Source organism: Acomys minous (assembly GCF_964271855.1).
Source record: "Acomys minous genome assembly, chromosome: 2".
In the NCBI taxonomy this organism is placed as follows: Eukaryota; Metazoa; Chordata; class Mammalia; order Rodentia; family Muridae; genus Acomys; species Acomys minous.
In genome coordinates this window covers 145,998,983-146,019,088 of record NC_140484.1, presented here as the reverse complement: position 1 = coordinate 146,019,088, position 20,106 = coordinate 145,998,983, and the positions used below count along the sequence as shown (strand labels likewise).

The 20,106-nt window shown below is 52.5% G+C and overlaps 1 protein-coding gene across 6 annotated transcripts in view; it reads left to right on the top strand.

The window, feature by feature from the left end:
* The first annotated feature begins 685 nt into the window (after positions 1 to 685).
* Positions 686 to 20,106, top strand: part of PLEKHA7 (pleckstrin homology domain containing A7) — a 203,595-nt gene continuing 184,174 nt past the window's right edge. For all 6 annotated transcript variants that reach the window (XM_084771585.1, XM_084771588.1, XM_084771586.1 and 3 more), the window contains exons 1-3: positions 686 to 811; positions 911 to 987; positions 1,087 to 1,144. In XM_084771585.1, the coding sequence (XP_084627711.1) occupies positions 729 to 811; positions 911 to 987; positions 1,087 to 1,144 (218 nt within the window). In that variant the 5' untranslated portion in view covers positions 686 to 728. The remainder of the gene's footprint in view (positions 812 to 910; positions 988 to 1,086; positions 1,145 to 20,106) is intronic.

Genomic DNA, 20,106 nt, shown 5'->3' with positions numbered 1-20,106 from the left:
CCGGCTCATAGCAATCCTCCTGCGTCAGTCGCCCCAGCGCTGGAATCACAGGCAAGCTTTTCACTTATTTTACAGAAGCCTTAGAGGCTGCTCCGGAATCCAGCCAAAACCTGTTCGGTGTTCCTAGGCTAAGAAAGAAGCACACTTCCGGTGTGTGTGTGTGTGTGTGTGTGTGTGTGTGTGTGTGTGTGTGTGTGTGTGTTAAAAGAAGCTGTGGCGTGCAGGTCGGCTGGCTTTCCTGGAGCAAGTGGGGGGCTGAGGTGGCGGACAGACCACGACAGTCTGTTCCAGCGCCCGCAGGTCTCGGGCACAAGGGCTGCGGGGTGCTACTCCTTGGCCGGCCCCTGCACCAGTGAACTTTGGAGGCACCAGCCGCGACCTGGGACAGCAAGTCCCCAAGGCAGAGAGCCCGCGCTGCGCCCAGCACAGGAGAACACCGTGGGGTCCGCCCAAGTCCTCCAGTCCCAGTCCTTCCCCACACCCTGCCTCTCCCCTCACTCCGTCCAACTTCTTGCACCCCTCTCTCTAGCCCTCCCCACGTCTTGTCCTCCGCTCCCTATCCCCAAGCAACTCCTTGCCCCCACTTCTTGCCACTGCAGCCCTAGTCCCTCCCACTCCCTGGTCCAACTTCTCTCACCCTTAGCTGCCCTCTCGCCCCGCCCCCTGCCCCGCCCCTCACCCCCTCCCCACCCCCCTCCTCGGCCCGGGGCTCGGGAGCTGGGGCGAACATGGCGGCGGCGGTCGGGCGGGACACCCTACCTGAGCACTGGTCGTACGGCGTGTGTCGGGACGGCCGCGTCTTCTTTATCAAGTGCGCGAGGGGCGGCGGCGGCACTCGGGCGGGGTCGGGGGCTGGGGCCGCGGGCGGGCGGGCGTGGCGGTGGAGCTAACAGGTGCACCTCTCCCGCAGTGACCAGCTCCGCTGCACAACCTGGCTGCACCCGCGTACCGGCGAGCCGGTCAACTCGGGTCACATGATCCGCTCAGGTGGGCGCCCGGGGCCGGCCGGGGGTGGGGGCGCGCGGGGAGGGGGCCGGTTCCCACGGCCGCGCGAGTTTGACCGACTTTTCCTCGCCTTTCACGCAGACTTGCCGCGCGGCTGGGAGGAGGGCTTCACGGAGGAGGGCGCCAGCTTCTTCATCGAGTGAGTGAGCCCGCGCGGCGGCCGCACCTGACTTGTCCCCCCGCAGCCTGGGCCGGCTCGGCGCCCGTGGGCCCGAAGGTGGCGGGCTCCGCAGCGCCGCAGGGGGCCTGCCCGGTCCCTCCCGCCAAGTAGCCCGGCCGGCGAACTCCACGGCTCCCGGGACACGCCTACCCCGGGGGCATGCGCTAGGCACAGCGGCGGGTGTCAGGGGGTCGGGCACGCGTGGGTCCCGGAGTGTGGCCCGAGGGCTTGGGCGTGGGGGAGGGGGAGGGGCCGCCGTTGCTGGTGGCGGGTGGTGTCTAGCCGCGCTGGCTGGGCTCGCCCGGGAGAGTCGGAGCGCGACCCGGGCCGCGGCATCCCGGCTCCGCGGCGGAGGGAGGGGGGTGGGGCTCCCGGTCAGCCAATGGTGTTCCTGGAACTCGACCCGCGAGTCTTCGGCGGGCGCCGAACGCGGAGGAACGCGGACGGTCGGCTGTGTCTGGGCTAGCAGAGCGGGAGCTTTGCCGCCTGAGCCCCGGGGCGCTGCCCCACCAGTTAGTTGACTCTGGGTTTGTAGGGCCGCGTGGGTCTGATCTCGAAGCCGTAAGGGGACACGCGTGCCGTCGTCTTTCCCACTCTGGGGAGGTGCCTGCGTTGCAGCGTTCCTCGCAGTGTTTTCTGTAGCCCCTGGGAGGCAGAACTTGCCTTTGATCCTTTGCCCTAGAGCCTGGCGTAGAGTGGGAGGTCGGTAAATGTTTGTTTATGGAATGAATGAACCAGCCAAAGGTCTGTAGGCCGTTGGTTTGACTGGCGCTAGTTGTACTGTGGGGGACCTTGACTCAGAATTCATTTCTTCACCAACTTGGATACACTGTTTAGCCCTGCGTCGGAACATGGAGGGAAAGTCCCTGCCTCCTTCACCGCTTGGGACTCTTGCATAGAGGCCGAGACTGATGGGTAAGATGTATGGAAGGAAGGTGCTCACTGTTCCTCTTGGCCGATTTGTAATCCACTGGAGAAAAGGAAACAGCAAATAAGAGTAGCAGGTGGTGGTTGTACTGCCGTGCAGAAAATTAACACAAGGGGACGTGAGTCGGAGTGATTGGATGACTGGTTGCATTGGAAGGTTCTGATGACTTTTTATGAGCAGGTGACATTTGGAGTTTGAATGACAAGAAGGACCCTTGCTGTGGTGACCAGTAGGGACAAATCATTTCAGAACATGTTTAAAGTACAAAAGCCTTTAAGTCCAATGAGCAAAGAAGGCTTGCGTGGCTTGAAGGTGGTGACCAAGGGAGAGAGTGGCACTAAAGGTCAGAGGAAGGGAGGCAAAGGCTGAAACTGGGCTAGGGTAAAGAGATGCTGAGCGTTGTTCTGAGCCTAGGGAGAGCTCTGGTTTTTAAGCAGGGAAGTGGCACGCTATGCTTTGCAGTTTTAGGGAGAGTGGGGTGTGGGTGGACAGCTGTGCCAGGGAGGCAGGGGAGCAAGAGCAGGTGGCTGTGGTCCAGAGAAGACCGTAGTGGAGGGGGGAGCACAGATGGAGGACAGTAGGCAGGTTCAGGCTGTGCAGGTTCAGGCTGTGCAGGTTCAGGCTGTGCAGGTTCAGGCTGTGCTTCGGACGTAGTGTTTACAGACTTTTCCAACAGATCGGATACTGAGAGAAAGAACGGTCAAAAGTGACTCCGAGGGGACCTGGGAGATCGTTCATAAAGTTCTTGTCATGCATGCATGAGGACACATATTAAATTCCGTAAAAAATCCAGGTGTAGTAATGTGCACTTGCAATCCTAGCAGTGCGGAGGCAGAGACGGGAAAATCTGGGGCTTGCTGCCAAGTCATCCTATCGTAATCTGCAAGCCCCAGGTCCCGGTGAGAGACTTTGTCTCAAAAAAGAAGGTAGACATCTGAGAAACAACATGTGAGGTTGGCTTGGCTTCAGGCTTTCATGCACATGTGCACCTGTGCACACAGGAGCACACACACACACACACACACACACACACACACACACACACACACCTCTTAAAGTACTTGAGTGGCTGGTACCCATATCTTTGAGATGAGAAGGCTGGGGAGAAACAGGCGTGAATAGATGATTAAAAAAAAAAAAAAGGCCAGGGCTGGAGAGATGGCTCAGAGGTTAAGAGCACTGTCTGTTCTTCCAAAGGTCCTGAGTTCAATTCCCAGAAACCACATGGTGGCTCACAACCATCTATAATGAGATCTGGTGCCTTCTTCTGACAGGCAGGCACACATGAGGGCAGAATATTGTATAAATAATAAATAAATCTTTAAAAAAAAAAAGACCTTATTTTAGCCAGGTGTGGTGGTGCACACCTTTAATCCCAGCACTTGAGAGGCAGAGGCAGGCCTCTTAGTTCGAGGCCTGGTCTATAAAGCAAGTCCAGGACAGCCAGGGCTACACAGAGAAACCCTGATGCAACAAAACAAAACACCACCAAAAACCTACCATGATCAAAAGCATAGTGAAGGAAATCAGGGAAGAAAAGGGTTTACTGCAGCTTTTCCTTCCTGTTCCAGTTCATCCCGGAAGTAAGCCAGACAGAGTAGGGCCTGAAGCGGAAACTGCGGAGGAAGGCCGCTTACTGGCTCACTCTGGCTTGCTGGTCTACTTTTCTTTTTCTTCCTTCCTTCCTTCTTTCCTTCTTTCCTTCCTTTTATCTTTTTCTCTCTCTCTTTTTGTTTTTGTTTTTGTTTTTCAGAGACAGGGATTCTCTGTGTAGCCTTGGCTGTGCTGGGCTCGCTTTGTAGACCAGGCTGGCCTCGAACTCACAGAGATCCACTTGCCTCTGCCTCCCTGAGTGCTGGGATTAAAGGCATGCGCCACCACACTCGGCTTTGTCCACTTTTCTTAAGCTCATGTGTCTAGGATAGTGTGGTCCACAGTAGGCTGGGCCTTCACGTCACTCATCAATGAAGACAGCTTCCCATAGACGTGCCCACGGGAGGCAATCCTTCCAGCCAAGGGTCCGTCTTCCCAGGCGACTTGACAGCACAGTGCTCTGAGCCTGGAGGTGTGTAATGTTTGAGCTGAGGAAAGGCAAACCTTAAGAGGAGGTTCTGGGGGGGGAAGAAGATGTGTAGCCACAGGGGCCTCAGGACAGGTGACTGGAGCCCATGGCAGAGGAAGTAGGTAGGACACCTGTCCAGGAAGGGCAGCGGACATTGGCCAGCAGTTGGAGAGGGTGTGGATTGAGGAGGGATTTGCTCTTTTGGGGGAAATACTGTGTAACACCTTTTGTCCTGGTGGGAGAGGGAAAAAGCAACGGTTGAGGAAAAAGGCTGGGCAGTTACTGGAGCAGAGTTTCTGTGGCGGTGAGAGGGACCAGTCTAGGCATGCATCTCAAGGTCGCCCCTGGGGGCAGTAGTAGTGGTACAGCCTTGAGCTGGCATTTGTGCCATCTGTAAGACTGTAGGCTGTTGTCCCAGCATCCGGTTTTCATCCGTGCTGCCGTTCTTTGGTAATTCTGTCCCTTTCTTACAACACCCTCCATCCTATGCCTGCTGGAAATGGCTACCCAGCACAGACCCTACTCTCAAAGGCTGCTGGGGCTGATAGGCTGGGATCCTATGGTAGCTGTTGTGTTTTCTGTATGATGGTTTCCCTGAAGAGGCCTCCAGATTTGTGACTAATTATTTTCCTTCTTGTCCCCACACCCAAAGTTTTGCATCTATCTGCTTTCTAAAGAGTTCATAGACTATTTAACTATTAATTATTTATTTTATGTATATGAGGGCCCTGTCTTCATGCACACAAGAAGAGGAAATCAGATCTCATTTTATTTTATTTTTGGTTTTTCAAGACAGGGTTTCTGTGTGGCCTTGGCTGTCCTGGACTCACATTGTAGACCAGGCTGGCCTTGAACTCACAGGGATCCACCTGCCTCTGCCGCCTGAGTGCTGGGATTAAAGGCGTGCACCATCACTCCCGGCCAGATCTCATTTTAGATGGTTGTGAGCCACCATGTGGTTGCTGGGAATTGAACTCAGTACCTCAGGAAGAGCAGCCAGTGCTCTTAACCTCTGAGCCATCTCTCTAGCCTGAATTTGTGGATTATTAAAAAAAAAAAAAGTTACTATGTTGGGGGGGGAGAGCGCGTGCATTGGTGTGCCATAATGTACTAAAGGGTGTGTAGAAGTTAGGGGACAATTTTGGGGAGTCGGTTTTCTCCTTGTATCGTGGTTCCTGGGGAAGGGGGATCACCCGCAGGTGGTTGTCAGGGTTGGTGGTGGGCACCTTTGCTTACTGAGCCAACTGCCCAGCTCTGCCTGCTTTCTCAGAGTGGCCATGAGCATTTCTGAATGTGTCATTTTTGGGAGGTGGGGAAGATCCTCTAGTAAGAGTCAGAAACAGAACAGTGGCATGGCTGACTTTGTTTCCTTAATAGGCAGGAGAGTCACGTGGAGTTTTTAGGATGATGCATCCGTTGTTCCTGATAGTTAACAGTGGTGGGATTTGTTTTTCTTTCAACTCTTTGACAGTGTCATACATGCGTGCCTTAGTTTCTTTCCTGTTGCTGTGGTGAAATGTCTGGACAGAAACAATTTGCGGGATGAAGGTGTCTTAGTCACTGGTCTATGGCTGTGAAGAGACACCGTGATCAAGGCAACTCTAAAAAAGGAAAACACTGGGGACTTGCTTATCACCATGGCAGGGAGCGGGGCAGCGAGCATGGTGCTGGACCAATAGCTGCATGCTGCTTCACAGGGAGGGAGAGGGAGACAAGAGAGGCAGAGAGACGGGTGGGGGGTGGGGGGGTTGGGGGGTAGGAAGGAGGGAGAGAGGGAGAGAGAGACAGAGACAGACAGAGACTGACTGGACCTGTTATTGGGTTCTGAAACCTCAAAGCCCACCCCCAGTGACACAGTTCTTCGAACAAGGGCACACCCGCTTCAGCAGGGACACGCCTCCTGATACTCCAGTCCTTTCAAACCGATCAATTCCCTGGTGACTCAGAAATGTGAGCCAGTGGAGGCCATTCCGTTTTTTGTTTTTGTTTTTTGTGTTTTTATTTTTTTAAGAGTTATTTATTTTATTTATCGCATGTGAGTGCTTTATCTGCAGAAGAGGGCATCAGATCTCATGACACATGGTTGTGAGCCACCATGTGGGTGCTGGGAGTTGAACTCAGAACCTCTGGAAGAGCAGGTGGCGCTCTTAACCACTGAACCATCTCTGCAGCCCTTTTGTTTGTTTGTTTGTTTGAGACAGGGTTTTTATGTGTGTAGCCTTGGCTGTAGGCCAGGCTGACCTTGAACTCACAGAGATCAGCCTGCCTCTGCCTCCCGAGGGCTGGGCTCTAAGGCGTGCGGCACCTACTCGTACTACCACAGAAGGGCTTACCCTGGCTCACAGTGGAGGTTACCGTCTGCCAGGGCAGGGAAGTCAGGGTGGCAGGAACTTGAAGCAGCTGGTCACCTGGCTCTGACAGGCGGGGGACAACGAAAGTGCTGACTCAGCCGTCTCCTTTGTCAGCCCAGGAGTGGTGGGTGCCTCCTACTTTCTGGGTGAGTCTTTCTCTTTCTGTTTAAGGAAGCCCAATAATCTCTCACAGGCGTGGTCAGAAACGTGCCGGAAGCGTGTCTCCCAGGGGATTCCAGGTCCTGGCGGTTGTATACTGTGTTCTGATCTCAGTTATCCTCAGTCCTTTTCCCACCCACCTCCACTCGCTCAGGGACCTTCTGCCTCATAAGTCCCCTCTCCCCAAGTGCTGGGCTGTGACCCCAGCCATGTCACACATTAGATAAGCGTGTCATCTCCAAGCCTTGTTGTCCCTCGCCTTCAGTCAGGAGTGTCACCTCCAAGCTCTGTCCCCAGCTTTTGGTTTTCTGAGACAAGATCTTGCTGTGGTCCTTAGGCTGCACTTGAGTTCAGGGTCATCTTGTCTCCATCTGCTCAGATTTGGGGTCACAGGTGCGTGCCGCTGCGTCCTGTTCAGTGGACATTTTGACTTAGAGTCTGTTTCTTGAAACAGAAAACCCTGACCTGTGAAATAAGAGTTTTAGTTTATTTCTACACTTTTGGCTATGTTTTTGCATTAATGCTTCTCTCAGCTGCAGGCCAGGTGGTGTGGACATGCCCTTTACGAAGAGATTTTGTGCTTTGAGATGTTTCCCGTTTTGCCATGAGTCTTTTGGTTGGATAGCAAATGTAATAGTAGTTATGATAGTGTTATCCACACCAATAATTATAATAATGATATAAGGGTCTTATCTTGCTGCATATCAAGGATGGCCTTGAACTCTGAGAGCTGTCCTGCCTTTTGTCTCCTGAGTGCTAGGAAGCCTCTTTTGTGTTTGTTTTGTTTTGTCTGTGTGCATGTCTGTGTGAGGGTGTTGGATCACTGGGAGCTGGAGTTACAGTTGTGAGCGGCCGTGTGGGTGCTGGGAACTGAGCCTGGGTCCTCTGAAAGAACAGCCAGCGAGCCATCGTCTCTCTAGCCCCTTGTTACTGTTTTTGATACAGGTCTCACTTTGTAGCTCTGCCTTTCCTGGAACTCACTCTGTAGACCAGGGTGACCCAGAACTCAGTAGATCCACCTTCCTTTGCCTCCCAAGTGCAGGCGTCAGAAACGTGTGCCACCATGCCTAGCCTAGCCTTATTCTTTTTTTTTTTTTTTTTTTAAAGGACAGGGTCTTGCAGTATCCCAGGCTGGCTTTGAACTTTCTAACTTAATCTTTTTGAGTTCTTGGAGCAAAATACCAGGAACTTCTATTGCTATTCGTAGGTGTCATTAGATTTATTTACTTAGAGACAAGGCCTCACTCCCAGCTGGTGTGGAGCATGTAGCATTCCTCCTGCCTCAGCTCTCCTGGTGCTAGGTTATAGGTGTGTGTCATTGTACCTAGCTGTTTGCTTTGTTTTGAGACAGAGCCTCATGTACTGAACCCTAGTCCTCAAGCGTGCTAGGCAAACGCTCTATCAGGAAGCTATGCCCACCCCCCACCAAGCATTTGTTTAGTTTTCATTTTGAGACAGACTCTCGCTCCGTTGCCCAGGCCAGCCTTGAACTTACAATCTTCCTGCCTGAGTTCCCAAGTAGTTGGAATTTTACAGGTCTGAGGCGTAGGCGCAGCTGTAAGGCTGCTCTGGGAATGGTCCTCTTATCTTAGTCACTTGTGTGCTTGGGGGTGGGGTAGGATGCACCACACCCTGCTCAAAGGCTGCTTCTTGAGGGCAGACATGTTCAGTGTTTCTGAGGCTTTGGCACCCAGCCTAGACTTGGACCTACACCCACCCCCTGCATTTATGTTAAAGGCTGTGTCCCCAAGAAACCTTGGGCAATCATTAAGTGGTCCAGTCTTTCTAAATTTCTGCCTGAAGAGGAGTCTTGTGTGTGGAAGAGATGCAGGGAAGCCAGGAGTGGGCCTGTTGGGGCTGGTGTTTGGACCCAGGAATCTTGGATGTAGTCACTCATTGTCAACAGCAACCCTCAAAGCACAAGCCTGGCCAGTAGAGGCTCTGGCAGCCCTTTCTGGCTCCTTGGTCTCATGAGCTCAGTGCTTTGCATCTGGGGATTTCCTCATCTATTGGCTGTTGTACTAGACCACGTCTTTCCCTGGCTTCAAGGCGTTGGCATCTTCTGACTTTGCTCCAAGTCAAACTGACGGGGGCCAACTGATCATACAAAAGGCCACTTAGCCTCTGGTCTTCCAGCCTTATCTTTGGGGGCTTGTGGGGTCATCCTGTGCAGGTGCCGTTTCTGAGGCAATAGGACTTAGGAATGGTACACTGAAGGCTGGCCGGTGGTGGTGGTGGTGGTGGTTGGTGGCAGATCTCTATCAATTTGAGGCTAGCCTGGTCTACAGAGCGAGCCCAGGACAGTCACAGTTACACAGAGAAACCCTGTCTTCAAAACCAAACCAACCAACCAACCAACCAAGCACACAGAAAAGTACACTGAACGCTTGGAGTGACACTGTTGTTGTTTCCCCTGCAACTGTGACAGGTAAACCTTCTAGGGGCAGAGCCAGAAATGTTAACTTTCCGGTCCCAAGTGCAAAGTGAAAAATGGAAGGCCCTTTATTGAAAGGGGAGGGAGCCATTGGAAGGACTGTAGTAAAGTGGGTGGGGCAGCACGCTGAGCTGAGCACTTGGGAGTAGGAAGGAAGAGTTGAAGGTCGTGCGCTCTTCGGCAGCACATAAACTAAAACAGGAACAATATAGAGAAGATTAGCATGGTCCCTGCGCAAGAAATCTGCGAAGCGTTCCATTCAGAATTCTGCCTTAAAATGGGCAAGCTTGCAGGGTACCCAAGGCCTCAATAGCTCCTGCCTCACAAATGTGTCTGTCAGATATATTGGGCTGGAGGGCTGAAGATGATGCTCCAGAGTTATAGCGAGTGCTGGGTGACTGTTCAGGCAGCAAACTGTCTCTGTCGTCTTCTCATGTGGGAAGCTGCTAACCTGCACTCCCTGTATACTCAGGTATTAATTTTATTCCTTCTCAAGTCTCTGATGGAGTAGAAGAGTAAATAGATTAGTTTTACGATTAAGCTTAGTTGTTGAGGGGTTAAAGGGTTTTTAGGTCCAGATAGATGTTTTACGTGGATAATGATGAAATATGTCAGATATTGATTTACATTCAGAATTTTAAACTTACCAAGATAGGAAAGATACTTTCTTCGAGACTGCCAAATACAAACAGCCAAAACACTGTGAATGTAACATTTATATAATTCCTGATTGTCTCGTGGTTCTTCTTGCTCTAGGTAGTTTATTGTGTATATGTGTAATGGGCTATTGGAGTCTCTGTCTCCAAAACACAACCACAAAGCAAAACTACAGTCGAAGCCAGAGTGTGGAGCCAGCAACGCCAGCGTTCAGGAAGCAGGAGGGTCTAAGAGTTCAAGGCCGTCTTCAGAAATACACTGAGGTGTGAGAAGCCAGCCTCGGTCACACGAGCCCCTCTATCAAACAGAAGGAGGCAAAACCAACAACCCACAACGGAAACCTTGATCCTTCTGCACTTATTTTCCCCTAGACTTGTCATTGGTTTTTTTTTTTTAATTGTTATTTTGCCAGTCAGTGATGGCCCATACTTTTGATCAAAGGTAGCACTTGGGAGGCAGAGGCAGAGGCAGGTGGATCTTTGAGTTCGAGGCCAGCCTGGTCTATAGAGCCAAGGCTATGCAGAGAAACCATGACTCAAAAAAGAAAAAAAAAATTGCTATTTCACCGGGTAATGGTGGCACACACTTTTAATCCCAGTACCTGGGAGGCAGAGGCAGGTGGATCTCTGAATTCGAAGCCAGCCTGGTCTACAAAACAAGTCCAGGACAGTCAAGGCTACACAGAGAAGGCTACACAGAAAAACCCTGTCTCAACCCTACCCCACCCCCAAATTGCTATTTCATGTTTTTGGTGGTGTTTTTTTTTTGTTTGTTTGTTTGGTTGGTTGGTTGTTTTTTTTTTTTTTTACACAGAATCTCTGTGTAGCCCTGGCTGGCCTGGAATTTGCTGTGTAGACCAGGTTGGCGCCAAATTCACAGAGGTCTGGCTGTCTTTGCCTTTCCAGTGCTGGGATTAAAGGTGTGCACCACTATTTCCTAGTTTCTTTACTACCATTCTAAATAAAGAAAATGAAAGTATATATCATATGTTTTATAACTCATCTCTGCATCAAATATAAATATTTATTTAAATGTCAGTGTCAGGTGATTGCCCTCTGACGTTGCACCATACCCTACTGTAAAGTACAGCATAGAAGTTTGCGGGCTCAGTGCCCTCAGCAGGCTGGGAGAAGCAGGGAGCGCTGGGCTGGGTGACAGCCTTGGTTTGTAGCCTGCTTCAACAACACCCTGCGGTAGACCATACCCAGCTTTCAGGACGTGGGTACCAACCTCGTGTTTCAGTCAGTCTAAAGAGGCGCTGAGTGAACCAGACGGGAATATCAAGGGAAAGTCCCTATTAGCTGTTGGAATTTGGTTGCCGCATTTGCAGAAGTTTATTTCAAACCAGAAATTGACTGTCACACAATGGATTTTGGGTGCTGATGGTTTACATTTAAGATGGAAATTCTGCCGCCTCATGGGTGAAGGGCAAAGTGGGTCCTCCGGCCTGGCTGGTTTGGGTATAATCCCACACTTTACCCTGTACTTCCTGGGGGCTTTATCACGGGGAAAGCCGGATCATGGATTTAGCACTGGGTCTGTGGGGAAAGCTCTGCAGTGAGTGTTGTGTAGGGAGTGGAGGGTTTAGCGCTGTATCACACTCTCAAATCAGGCCCCCGAAAGTCGGGAGACACCCCTAAGAAAAAGCGATTGAGGCTGCTGAGGCCCTTGACTCTTGCAGGGGAAGCCGGTTGCTGCTGCAGCAGGTAGTCTGTGTGCAAGGGGGGCAGGTGTGAGTCTCTTCTGCACTGGTAAGTGCTGGAGGACAGGCACCCAGAGGAAGGATGCTTGCATGGCATGCCCGGGAGGCCTGGCTCCATCCCCAACGCTACAGAAGAGAAGATGTAAGACCCGCCTGCTTGGGCCTCATATTGGGGGGATACATTTGGCACTTCCTAGGGCTTTGGAAAGAAAATTAGGAGCAGGGAGCAGGAGGACAGTAAATCCCAGGCTTCCCTGGGCTACAGAGGGAGTGAGTTCAAAGCCAGTGTGTGCAATTCAGTGAGACTGTGATCCAAATGTACAAGTAAGAAGGAAGAGATTGGGAGTTGCAGCCCCGGGCGGGCGCATTTGTGTCCCGTGTGCAAGGCTCTAGCTAGGTTCAAGTCACAGTTTCGGAGGTGGGCAGGACAGGCTAGGGTGTGCACTGATGGGTAGCTTACTGTGGTGCCCACTCCAGCTCGGCGTAAGGAGCCAGCATCTCCGACTGGCATGGCGCTGTGAGTAAATATTGGCAGAGGGAAGAACCTGGAGGAATATGGTAGTGTTTGCCGCTTGTCACATGGCTGTCAAAACATTTGCTTTTTGACTTCTGGGAAGGGAAAGCATTTTGAATGAATGTTTTATTGTCTGCAGAGTGTTTCATGAACATTATCTGATTCAACTCTTAACATTATTTTAGTTTTTGCCTGTAGAGATTTGGCTCATAGGGTAAAGTGATTTTCCTGCACTCACCTTTTCAGGGCTCAGGGGAGAGGCCTGGAGGTATTTCTACCCTTGATTGGGCTCCTCAGATACGGGGACCACAGATTTAATGACAGAAGGGGACAGGGGGTCTGCTTTCCTAGGAGCTGGGTGCAGAATATCATGCGTGCAGACTCCATTTTTTGCTGTGCTGGGGTGGAACCCAGGGCCTTGGGCCTGCTGGGCAGGCTCTCTTTCGCCGCTGAGTGACATCCCAGCCCTTGATTGTAGAAACAGGGTCTTACTGTGAGGCCCAAGCTGGCCCTGCGCCTCATCCGCCTGCCCAGCACACCTGGCTCTGTAGGCTTTGCAGCTGGTCCATCCTCTGCCTTACCTACCTTGGGGTCACGGCTGTGGGAAGCTGTATCGGGTTTATTGCGTGGCTTTGCGTCTTCCCAACAGAAGCATCTGCCCCAGGAGGTGCCAGCTTCTCTGTGAAGTGTTGGGAGACCAGACATTGGTCTCTCTGGGTCTTAGTCTCCCAAACACTGCTGGTGCCCAGAGGAAAGCCACATCAGCAGCAGCTGTGGCCTCAGGATACCTTCCTTCCTTCCCTCTCTTCCCCACCCCTTTCTCCAGGGTCTTCTTATGCAGCTATGATAGGTTTGAAACTCTGTATATAGACAGGCTGGTCTTGAACTCACAGAGTTCCCTCCTCTGCCTCTTGAGTGCTGGGATTAAAAGCATGTACCCCTTGACCAGGCTTGGGTTGTCATCTTTTTCTGGGCTGAGGTTTTTTTTTGTTTTTTGTTTTTGTCCTGAGTTGTACTAGACTTCCTCTCTCATCCAGTTTCCTCACAACCACATGCCACCTGAGGTGTAGGGTTGGTTTTCCTGGAAGCCCAGAGCACTGCCGCCCTGCATCCTGTAGACAGTGTATAGGTGTGTGGCTATGGGGAGAGGCAGCCTAACCACCTGAACGCTGATCCCAGCGCGGCACCTGTTGCTCTCTGACCTTGGTCAGTTGCTGACATTGGCCAGTTGCGGACTCTCCTTAAGCTCATGTCCCTGAAGGTCTAGTGTTGTTAGTATGAGGAGTCCATGAGTGACTCATGGAAAAGGCCCAGGACATGTCTGGTGCAAAGTCAATGCCAATCAACACAACATGCGCTGCTGTGCATCCATTCACACAGCTCAGAGCTGGGGTGAGGACGTGAGTGCTGAGGGAGCTGTTTGCGTTCGGCTGCTCCGGGGGAAGTGTGGTGCCCTGGTACTGGGTGGCCTGAGCTAGTAGCGTGTCAACTGTAGGACTCGGAAATTAATTTGAACCAATACAGATGGAAAGTCGTTTAGGACTACCAAGATGTCCTTAGTTCTGGCAAATGTATGCTGAAATGTTCGCTCTTAAGTGGTTATGTGGGGAGTGTGTGTTTGTGTGGGGGATAGGGAGGAGACATGGCAGTATGGGACACGGTGGTTGAGGGCTACTTGGGGACACTTTTTACTGTTCTTACTCTTGCAACTTAAAAATAACTTCTTTAGCTGGACATGGTGGCACATACCTTTACTTCCATCACTCGGGAGACAGAGGCAGGCAGATCTTTCTTTGAGTTCAATGCCAGCTTGGTCTGTAGAGCGAGTTCCAGGACAGCCAGGGCTGCACAAAGAAACTCTCTTTAGAAAAACCAAAAATAGGGTTGGAGAGATGGTTCCATGGTAGTTAAGAGCACTGACCGCTCTCCCGGATGGACCTGAGTTCAGTTTCCAGCACGCACATGACAACTCACAGCTGTCTGTCAACTCCAGTCCCAGAGGATCAGGCACCCTTGCCACAGACATACATGCAGGCAGAACACCAGTGCACAATAAAAAAATAAATAAACCTTAAAAAAAAGAAAAATAAAAAACTTTCAATAGATTTATTTATTTTATGTGTATGAGTATTTTTCCCGTGTATATATGTGTACTGTATATGTGCCTGGTCCCTGCGAGGTCAGAAGAGGGAGTTGCCTCCCTTGGAACTGGAGTTGCAGGTGGTTGTGGGTGCTGGGAACTGAACCTCTGGAAGAACAGTGCTCTTAAAGTGCTCTTAACCTCTGAGCCATCTTTCTAGCCCCTTTACTCTTGCAGCTTTTACATACATTTACAGTGACTTCAAGTGAAGAGTTCATTAAGGCAGACGTTGTGGTGCATGCCTGGACTTCTAGCACTCAGGAGGCTAAGGCAGGAACATCAGTGCTGCGAGTTTGAGCTCAGCCTAGCCTACATAATGAGTTCAAGGCCAGCCTGGGCTGTATAGCAAAACCCTATCTCAAAACACAAACTAATAAGTAGGCAAAGAACTCAGAAGCAGAAACCCTCAACAGTTTGTCTTTGTCCATCAAAGGCCAGGTTGCTGCCAGAGCCCAGGGCGGTGTGGAAGCGGCTGGGGTCTGTCTCTTTTCTGGAATCTTGGAGAGTGTATGAATGCTGCTCCTTAACCTGGCAGCCACCTGGCATCAGCTGTTGTCTGGTGTTTTTCAGATCACAGGTGTCAACAGCTGACGCTTTGTAGTTAAACACACGTTCCCCAGGGCAGTCATTTTGATCGACATTTGTACAAATTGGGCAGTTGAGGGCAGGCAGGGGTGGGAAGCGGAAGAGCTTCCTGAAACCAGAGCATCAGCTGGGGCTTGAACCTGAGTCATCCTGGCTCCAGTCACTACTCACACCCCAGAGTACCCAGAGCAGAAGCACCTTGGCCCCTCTCAGAACGGCCCCACTGAGGAGGAAGTGTGGAGCTCTGGTCCTCAGGCAGGTGAGGGTGGTGGGGAGGCCCCTGGTGCGCTGAAGGGGTGGCTCTTCCCATCTGGAGGATCACCCCCTCTTTAATCCTTCCTACTTCTCCTTTTCCCTCCTCCCCAGATGTCAACTGACCCAGCTTAGGGACTGATGAGCCTCTTAAGCCTGCTTAAAGATCCAGCCTGTGTTCAGGGCCTGCCAGGGAGCGTGTCCACACCCCAGCAGTGTTCTCGGGCTCTCCTGCGTTTCCTGTCTAGGCCTGACCGTGTGGAGTTAGCATGCACTTGCCATGCCTCTCTAGAACCCATGCCCCCATGTGGGAAAATAGTGAGGGTGGGCAGAGGTCCGTTCATTCCATCCTGAGCTCAGGGCATTGCTGCCCGGCTTTCAATGTGCCAGGACCACACAAGGGCTCAATAACTCAAAAATATTTGCATTGTCTCCGTTTGTAAACTGAATTGGCCATAGTTATTCATAGTCAGACCCAGTGGGGCTGTGTAAGGGTGAGCGTCTTATTTGAGAACTGAACCAGAGTCTGAGTGGTTTGCCTGAGTGGAAGACCCCTCAAGGGACTTCACACTGGGCCCTGTCCACAGAGGCAGAAGTCACTGTCCCTGTTTCCAGCAGTGCCCAGTGCCAAAACAAGAGGACCCTGACCAGTGTTAGTCTTGGGTGTTGGAGACAGGGTTCCCAGAGTGGAGGATGGGGGTGCGGGGTGGGAGGCAGGCAGCGGTGTGGGGCTGGGGGGCTGGGGAGCTTCAGGGGAAGATTGAGGAAGGCAGGCAGCTGTCGAGAAGGCCGTGCTGACGTGTGCTGGGGGGCAGGTGGTGGGGGTCGTAGCATCTGTGTGAGGAGTGGAGGTGCTGCGTGGGGCTCTGGATCAAACAAAGCTGGCCCTGGCAACCGGCTTCAGGAAGGAGGGCTGCTGGGGCCAGGGCGTGGTGGCGCACACCTTTAATCCCAGCACTCGGGAGGCAGAGGCAGGCGGATCGCTGTGAGTTCGAGGCCAGCTTGGTCTACAAAGTGAGTCTAGGACAGCTAAGGCTACACAGAGAAACCCTGTTTTTTTTTAAAAAATAATAAAATAAATAAATAAATAGGGGGCTGCTGGGGGACATCGCCCAGGGTTCCCACTGCTGAGCCTGAGCCTGAGCCTCTCAGTGCTTGTTGAGCAAGGATGCTACTGGGGGTGGAGCTTGCTTGGTAGAGTGCTTGCCCAGTTTGCATGAAGCCTTGAGTTTGATCCCAGGCACTGCCTGAACCTGGCACGGGTGGCACACATCTGTAATCCTAGCACTGCAGAGGTGAAGGCAGGAGGAGCAGAGTCTCAAGGTTGTCCTTAGCTACACAGTAAGTTCAAGGCCACCCTGGGCTGTGTGAAACCCTGATTCTGCCTCTGGCTAGGGCAGGCTAGGGCAATCTCTATCTCCGGGTGTTTGTTTGTTTTTTCCCCACCTAGAAAGTGCGAGTAGTGGCCACAGTGGCTGCGTCAACCAGCTAGAGTGCACGTGCTGAGAATGACCCTTATCCTTGTTACTTTGCTCCATGAAGGAGGTGCCTTCCTAAGAGAGGCGCCCTGCTGCCGAGGGGAAGTCTCCTGAGGCCTGGCTAGAAAGGGAGAGTTGTGCCTTTTCTCTTCAGTCTTTGTTGTTGTTTAGACAGGATTGTACTTTTTTATTTTTTATTTTTGGCTACTTTATTGGGTTCTTTATCTACCCCCTCTCTACCTCAGTCTCTTCCAACCCCCAACACTAGGCAGGTGAGAAAGAGGGTTGGTTAGGGGGGAGAGGTACATAGACCTCTTTAAACCACGTCCTGCTGCTCAGGGCCATTGGGCTCTTTGGGGCAGGTCCAGTCTTTGTGGTCAGGATAGCTCCAACTTCTCGTCAAAGCGAGGAGCAGCAGCAGCCTCCCTTTGGAGCACCCTTGGGCCCTCTCAGGGCATTGGCATTTATGTACCCTCTGAAAAGTTCCCACAATTCCAAACGTCACACACTCGCAGAAATTATCTGCAATTGACAAAGTCGTGCCCCACCTAGATACAAATCATAATTAGCAGTGTGGACAATCTGAAGCAACCCATATCCCATACGTGGAATTAAAACAAAAACCTATCACATAACATAACATAACTGGGTTTGAGGTTTTGGGTTTTTTTTTTTCTTTTTTTTTTTTCAAGACAAAGTTTCTCTGTGCAGCCTTGGTTGTCCTGGACTCACTTTGTAGACATAACTGGGTTTTAAAAGAAACCAAAATTCTCACTACACAGGATCTCATCTCGTAGTCCAGGCTGGCCTTGAACCCCGGCAGTCCTTCTTAGTCTCCCAAATACCGGGACTCCAGCTTTGCCAGCATGCCTCTCTGAGAACTGTGCAATTGTATTTATATGTGTCTGTAATTGGAAGCTCGGCACTGGTTGGTGCTAACTACCAAGGAAGAGTTATTGATCTCAGCTGGGTGTGGCCGTGCCCATCCAGAGACAGCATGGAAAGCTTTCCTGGGCTCGGGACTGGTATCTGCTTTCCACCCCTGCCTGCTGGAAGGTCTTCCTTCGTGGGCTATCTGGCCAAGCGTCTTGCTTATTTGGTGGCAGGCAGTAACTTCAGTGTCTGTATTAGACACACTTAATGAGGTTCATGAGCTAGAGCCTCAGCCTGGAATGTGGACGTGGGCCTCTGGGGCCTCAGGGGTGGTGAGGTGGGGTGGGGGGTGGAGAGGGTGGGGTGGGGGGTGGAGAGGGTGGGGTGGGGGTGGAGGGTGGAGGGGGTGGGGGGTAGACAGGGTGGGGGAGTGTGGGGGACCTACACAGGTGGCACAGGTGATTCTCATGCTGCTGAGAGCGAAACTGGGTCTACCTTCAGCTCCTGTGTCTGCACAGCAGTGCTGCTCCTTTCTCCCCACTGTCACTGGAGAAGGAAAAGTGATAGCCTGGCTGCAAGTCCATGCCTGCACAGTGCAGCCCTGTGGGCATTGTGTCTTCATGACAGAAGCTCATCTGTCCAAATCCGTCAGCCAGACAGAGCTGGGTAAAAGGTCTAAGAGGGCAGCAGGGGGTACAGCTGTCTGTCAGTGCCCACAGGGGGTACAGCTGTCTGTAGGTACCCACAGGGGGTACAGCTGTCTGCCAGTGCCCACAGGGGGTACAGCTGTCTGTCGGTACCCACAGGGGGTACAGCTGTCTGCCAGTGCCCACAGGGGGTACAGCTGTCTGCCAGTGCCCACAGGGGGTACAGCTGTCCGCCAGTGCCCACAGGGGGTACAGCTGTCCGCCAGTGCCCACAGGGGGTACACCTGTCTGCCAGTGCCCACAGGGGGTACAGCTGTCTGCCAGTGCCCACAGGGGGTACAGCTGTCTGCCAGTGCCCACAGGGGGTACAGCTGTCTGTCAGTGCCCACAGGGGGTACAGCTGTCTGCCAGTGCCCACAGGGGGTACACCTGTCTGTCAGTGCCCATAGGAGGTACACCTGTCTGTCAGTGCCCTTGGGGGGGTACACCTGTCTGTCAGTGCCCACAGGGGGTACAGCTGTCTGCCAGTGCCCACAGGGGGTACAGCTGTCTGCCAGTGCCCACAGGGGGTACACCTGTCTGTCAGTGCCCATAGGAGGTACACCTGTCTGTCAGTGCCCTTGGGGGGGTACACCTGTCTGTCAGTGCCCACAGGGGGTACAGCTGTCTGTCAGTGCCCACAGGGGGTACAGCTGTCTATCAGTGCCCACAGGAGGTACACCTGTCTGTCAGTGCCCACAGGAGGTACACCTGTCTGCCAGTGCCCACAGGGGGTACACCTGTCTGTCAGTGCCCACGCTTTTGCTCGTCCTGGGAGCAGGAGTCTGGTCTTGTTCCCTCCATGGAGGTGGAACTGGGCCCCTCACACCTATGCCCAGATGATGCTGCCAGTGTCACAGGGAGGTGATCTGGTTGACCTTACAGTGACCATAGTGTGGGGCCTTCCTAAAGGTGATGATCCCACACTTCAGAAGCCACACTACTTAGAGAGTCTCTGAGGGCAGAGGAGGCCTGGCTGGGGAGACAAAGTGTGATAGTGGTAAGTGATGGCAATACCAAACGCTCCCATCTTCTCTGAGCTAGCCCTGGGGGATCCTGGCAGAACTAGGGTTGTAACTCAGTGCCCCAAACAACTGACCAGGTCCCTGAGGACATTGTCAGGTACAGGATCAGTGTTCACCCAAATAGATATGTAGGTTTGCTGATTTAACCTTTGACCTGTCTCTCCAGAAATGGGCTGATTTACAAGGAGGAGAGTGGCTTTAGAGTTGGGAGGAAGTAAGGCTTTGTGAGCTGAGCTGGAAGGAGGACCAGAGCCTGTTGTCGGGGTTCAGGGAGGAGAACCAGAGCCTGTTGTCGGGGTTCAGGGAGGAGAACCAGAGCCTGTTGTCGGGGTTCAGGGAGGAGAGCCAGAGCCTGTTGTCGGGGTTCAGGGAGGAGAGCCAGAGCCTGTTGTCGGGGTTCAGGGAGGAGAGCCAGAGCCTGTTGTCGGGGTTCAGGGAGGAGAGCCAGAGCCTGTTGTCGGGGTTCAGGGAGGAGAGCCAGAGCCTGTTGTCGGGGTTCAGGGAGGAGAGCCAGAGCCTGTTGTCGGGGTTCAGGGAGGAGAGCCAGAGCCTGTTGTCGGGGTTCAGGGAGGAGAGCCAGAGCCTGTTGTCGGGGTTCAGGGAGGAGAACCAGAGCCTGTTGTCGGGGTTCAGGGAGGAGAACCAGAGCCTGTTGTCGGGGTTCAGGGAGGAGAACCAGAGCCTGTTGTCGGGGTTCAGGGAGGAGAACCAGAGCCTGTTGTCGGGGTTCAGGGAGGAGAGCCAGAGCCTGTTGTTGGGGTTCAGGGAGGAGAATGCTTTCCTAACCTGCTGGGGCGGGGCTTGGAAAAGTAAGCTGGGGATTTAGAAAATAATAGACAGACAGCTGCTATGGCGCTAAATATCTATAATCAGTGTACCCGTGGATGCGTTTTAAAATGGGGCTGGTGGTACCTAGAATTACATCCATTTATGTAGGCTTTGAATAATTCTTTTTCTGTCTTTGAGGTGTGAGTGGGAGCTGGGGAGCTCAGCTGGCCTCTGCCTTTGGTTTTTCCAGCCTCCTCACCTGAGACTGTGTAGATGTGTTTCTGAGTTTGGCACCAGATGGGTTCTGAAACTCAGAGGATATTAATT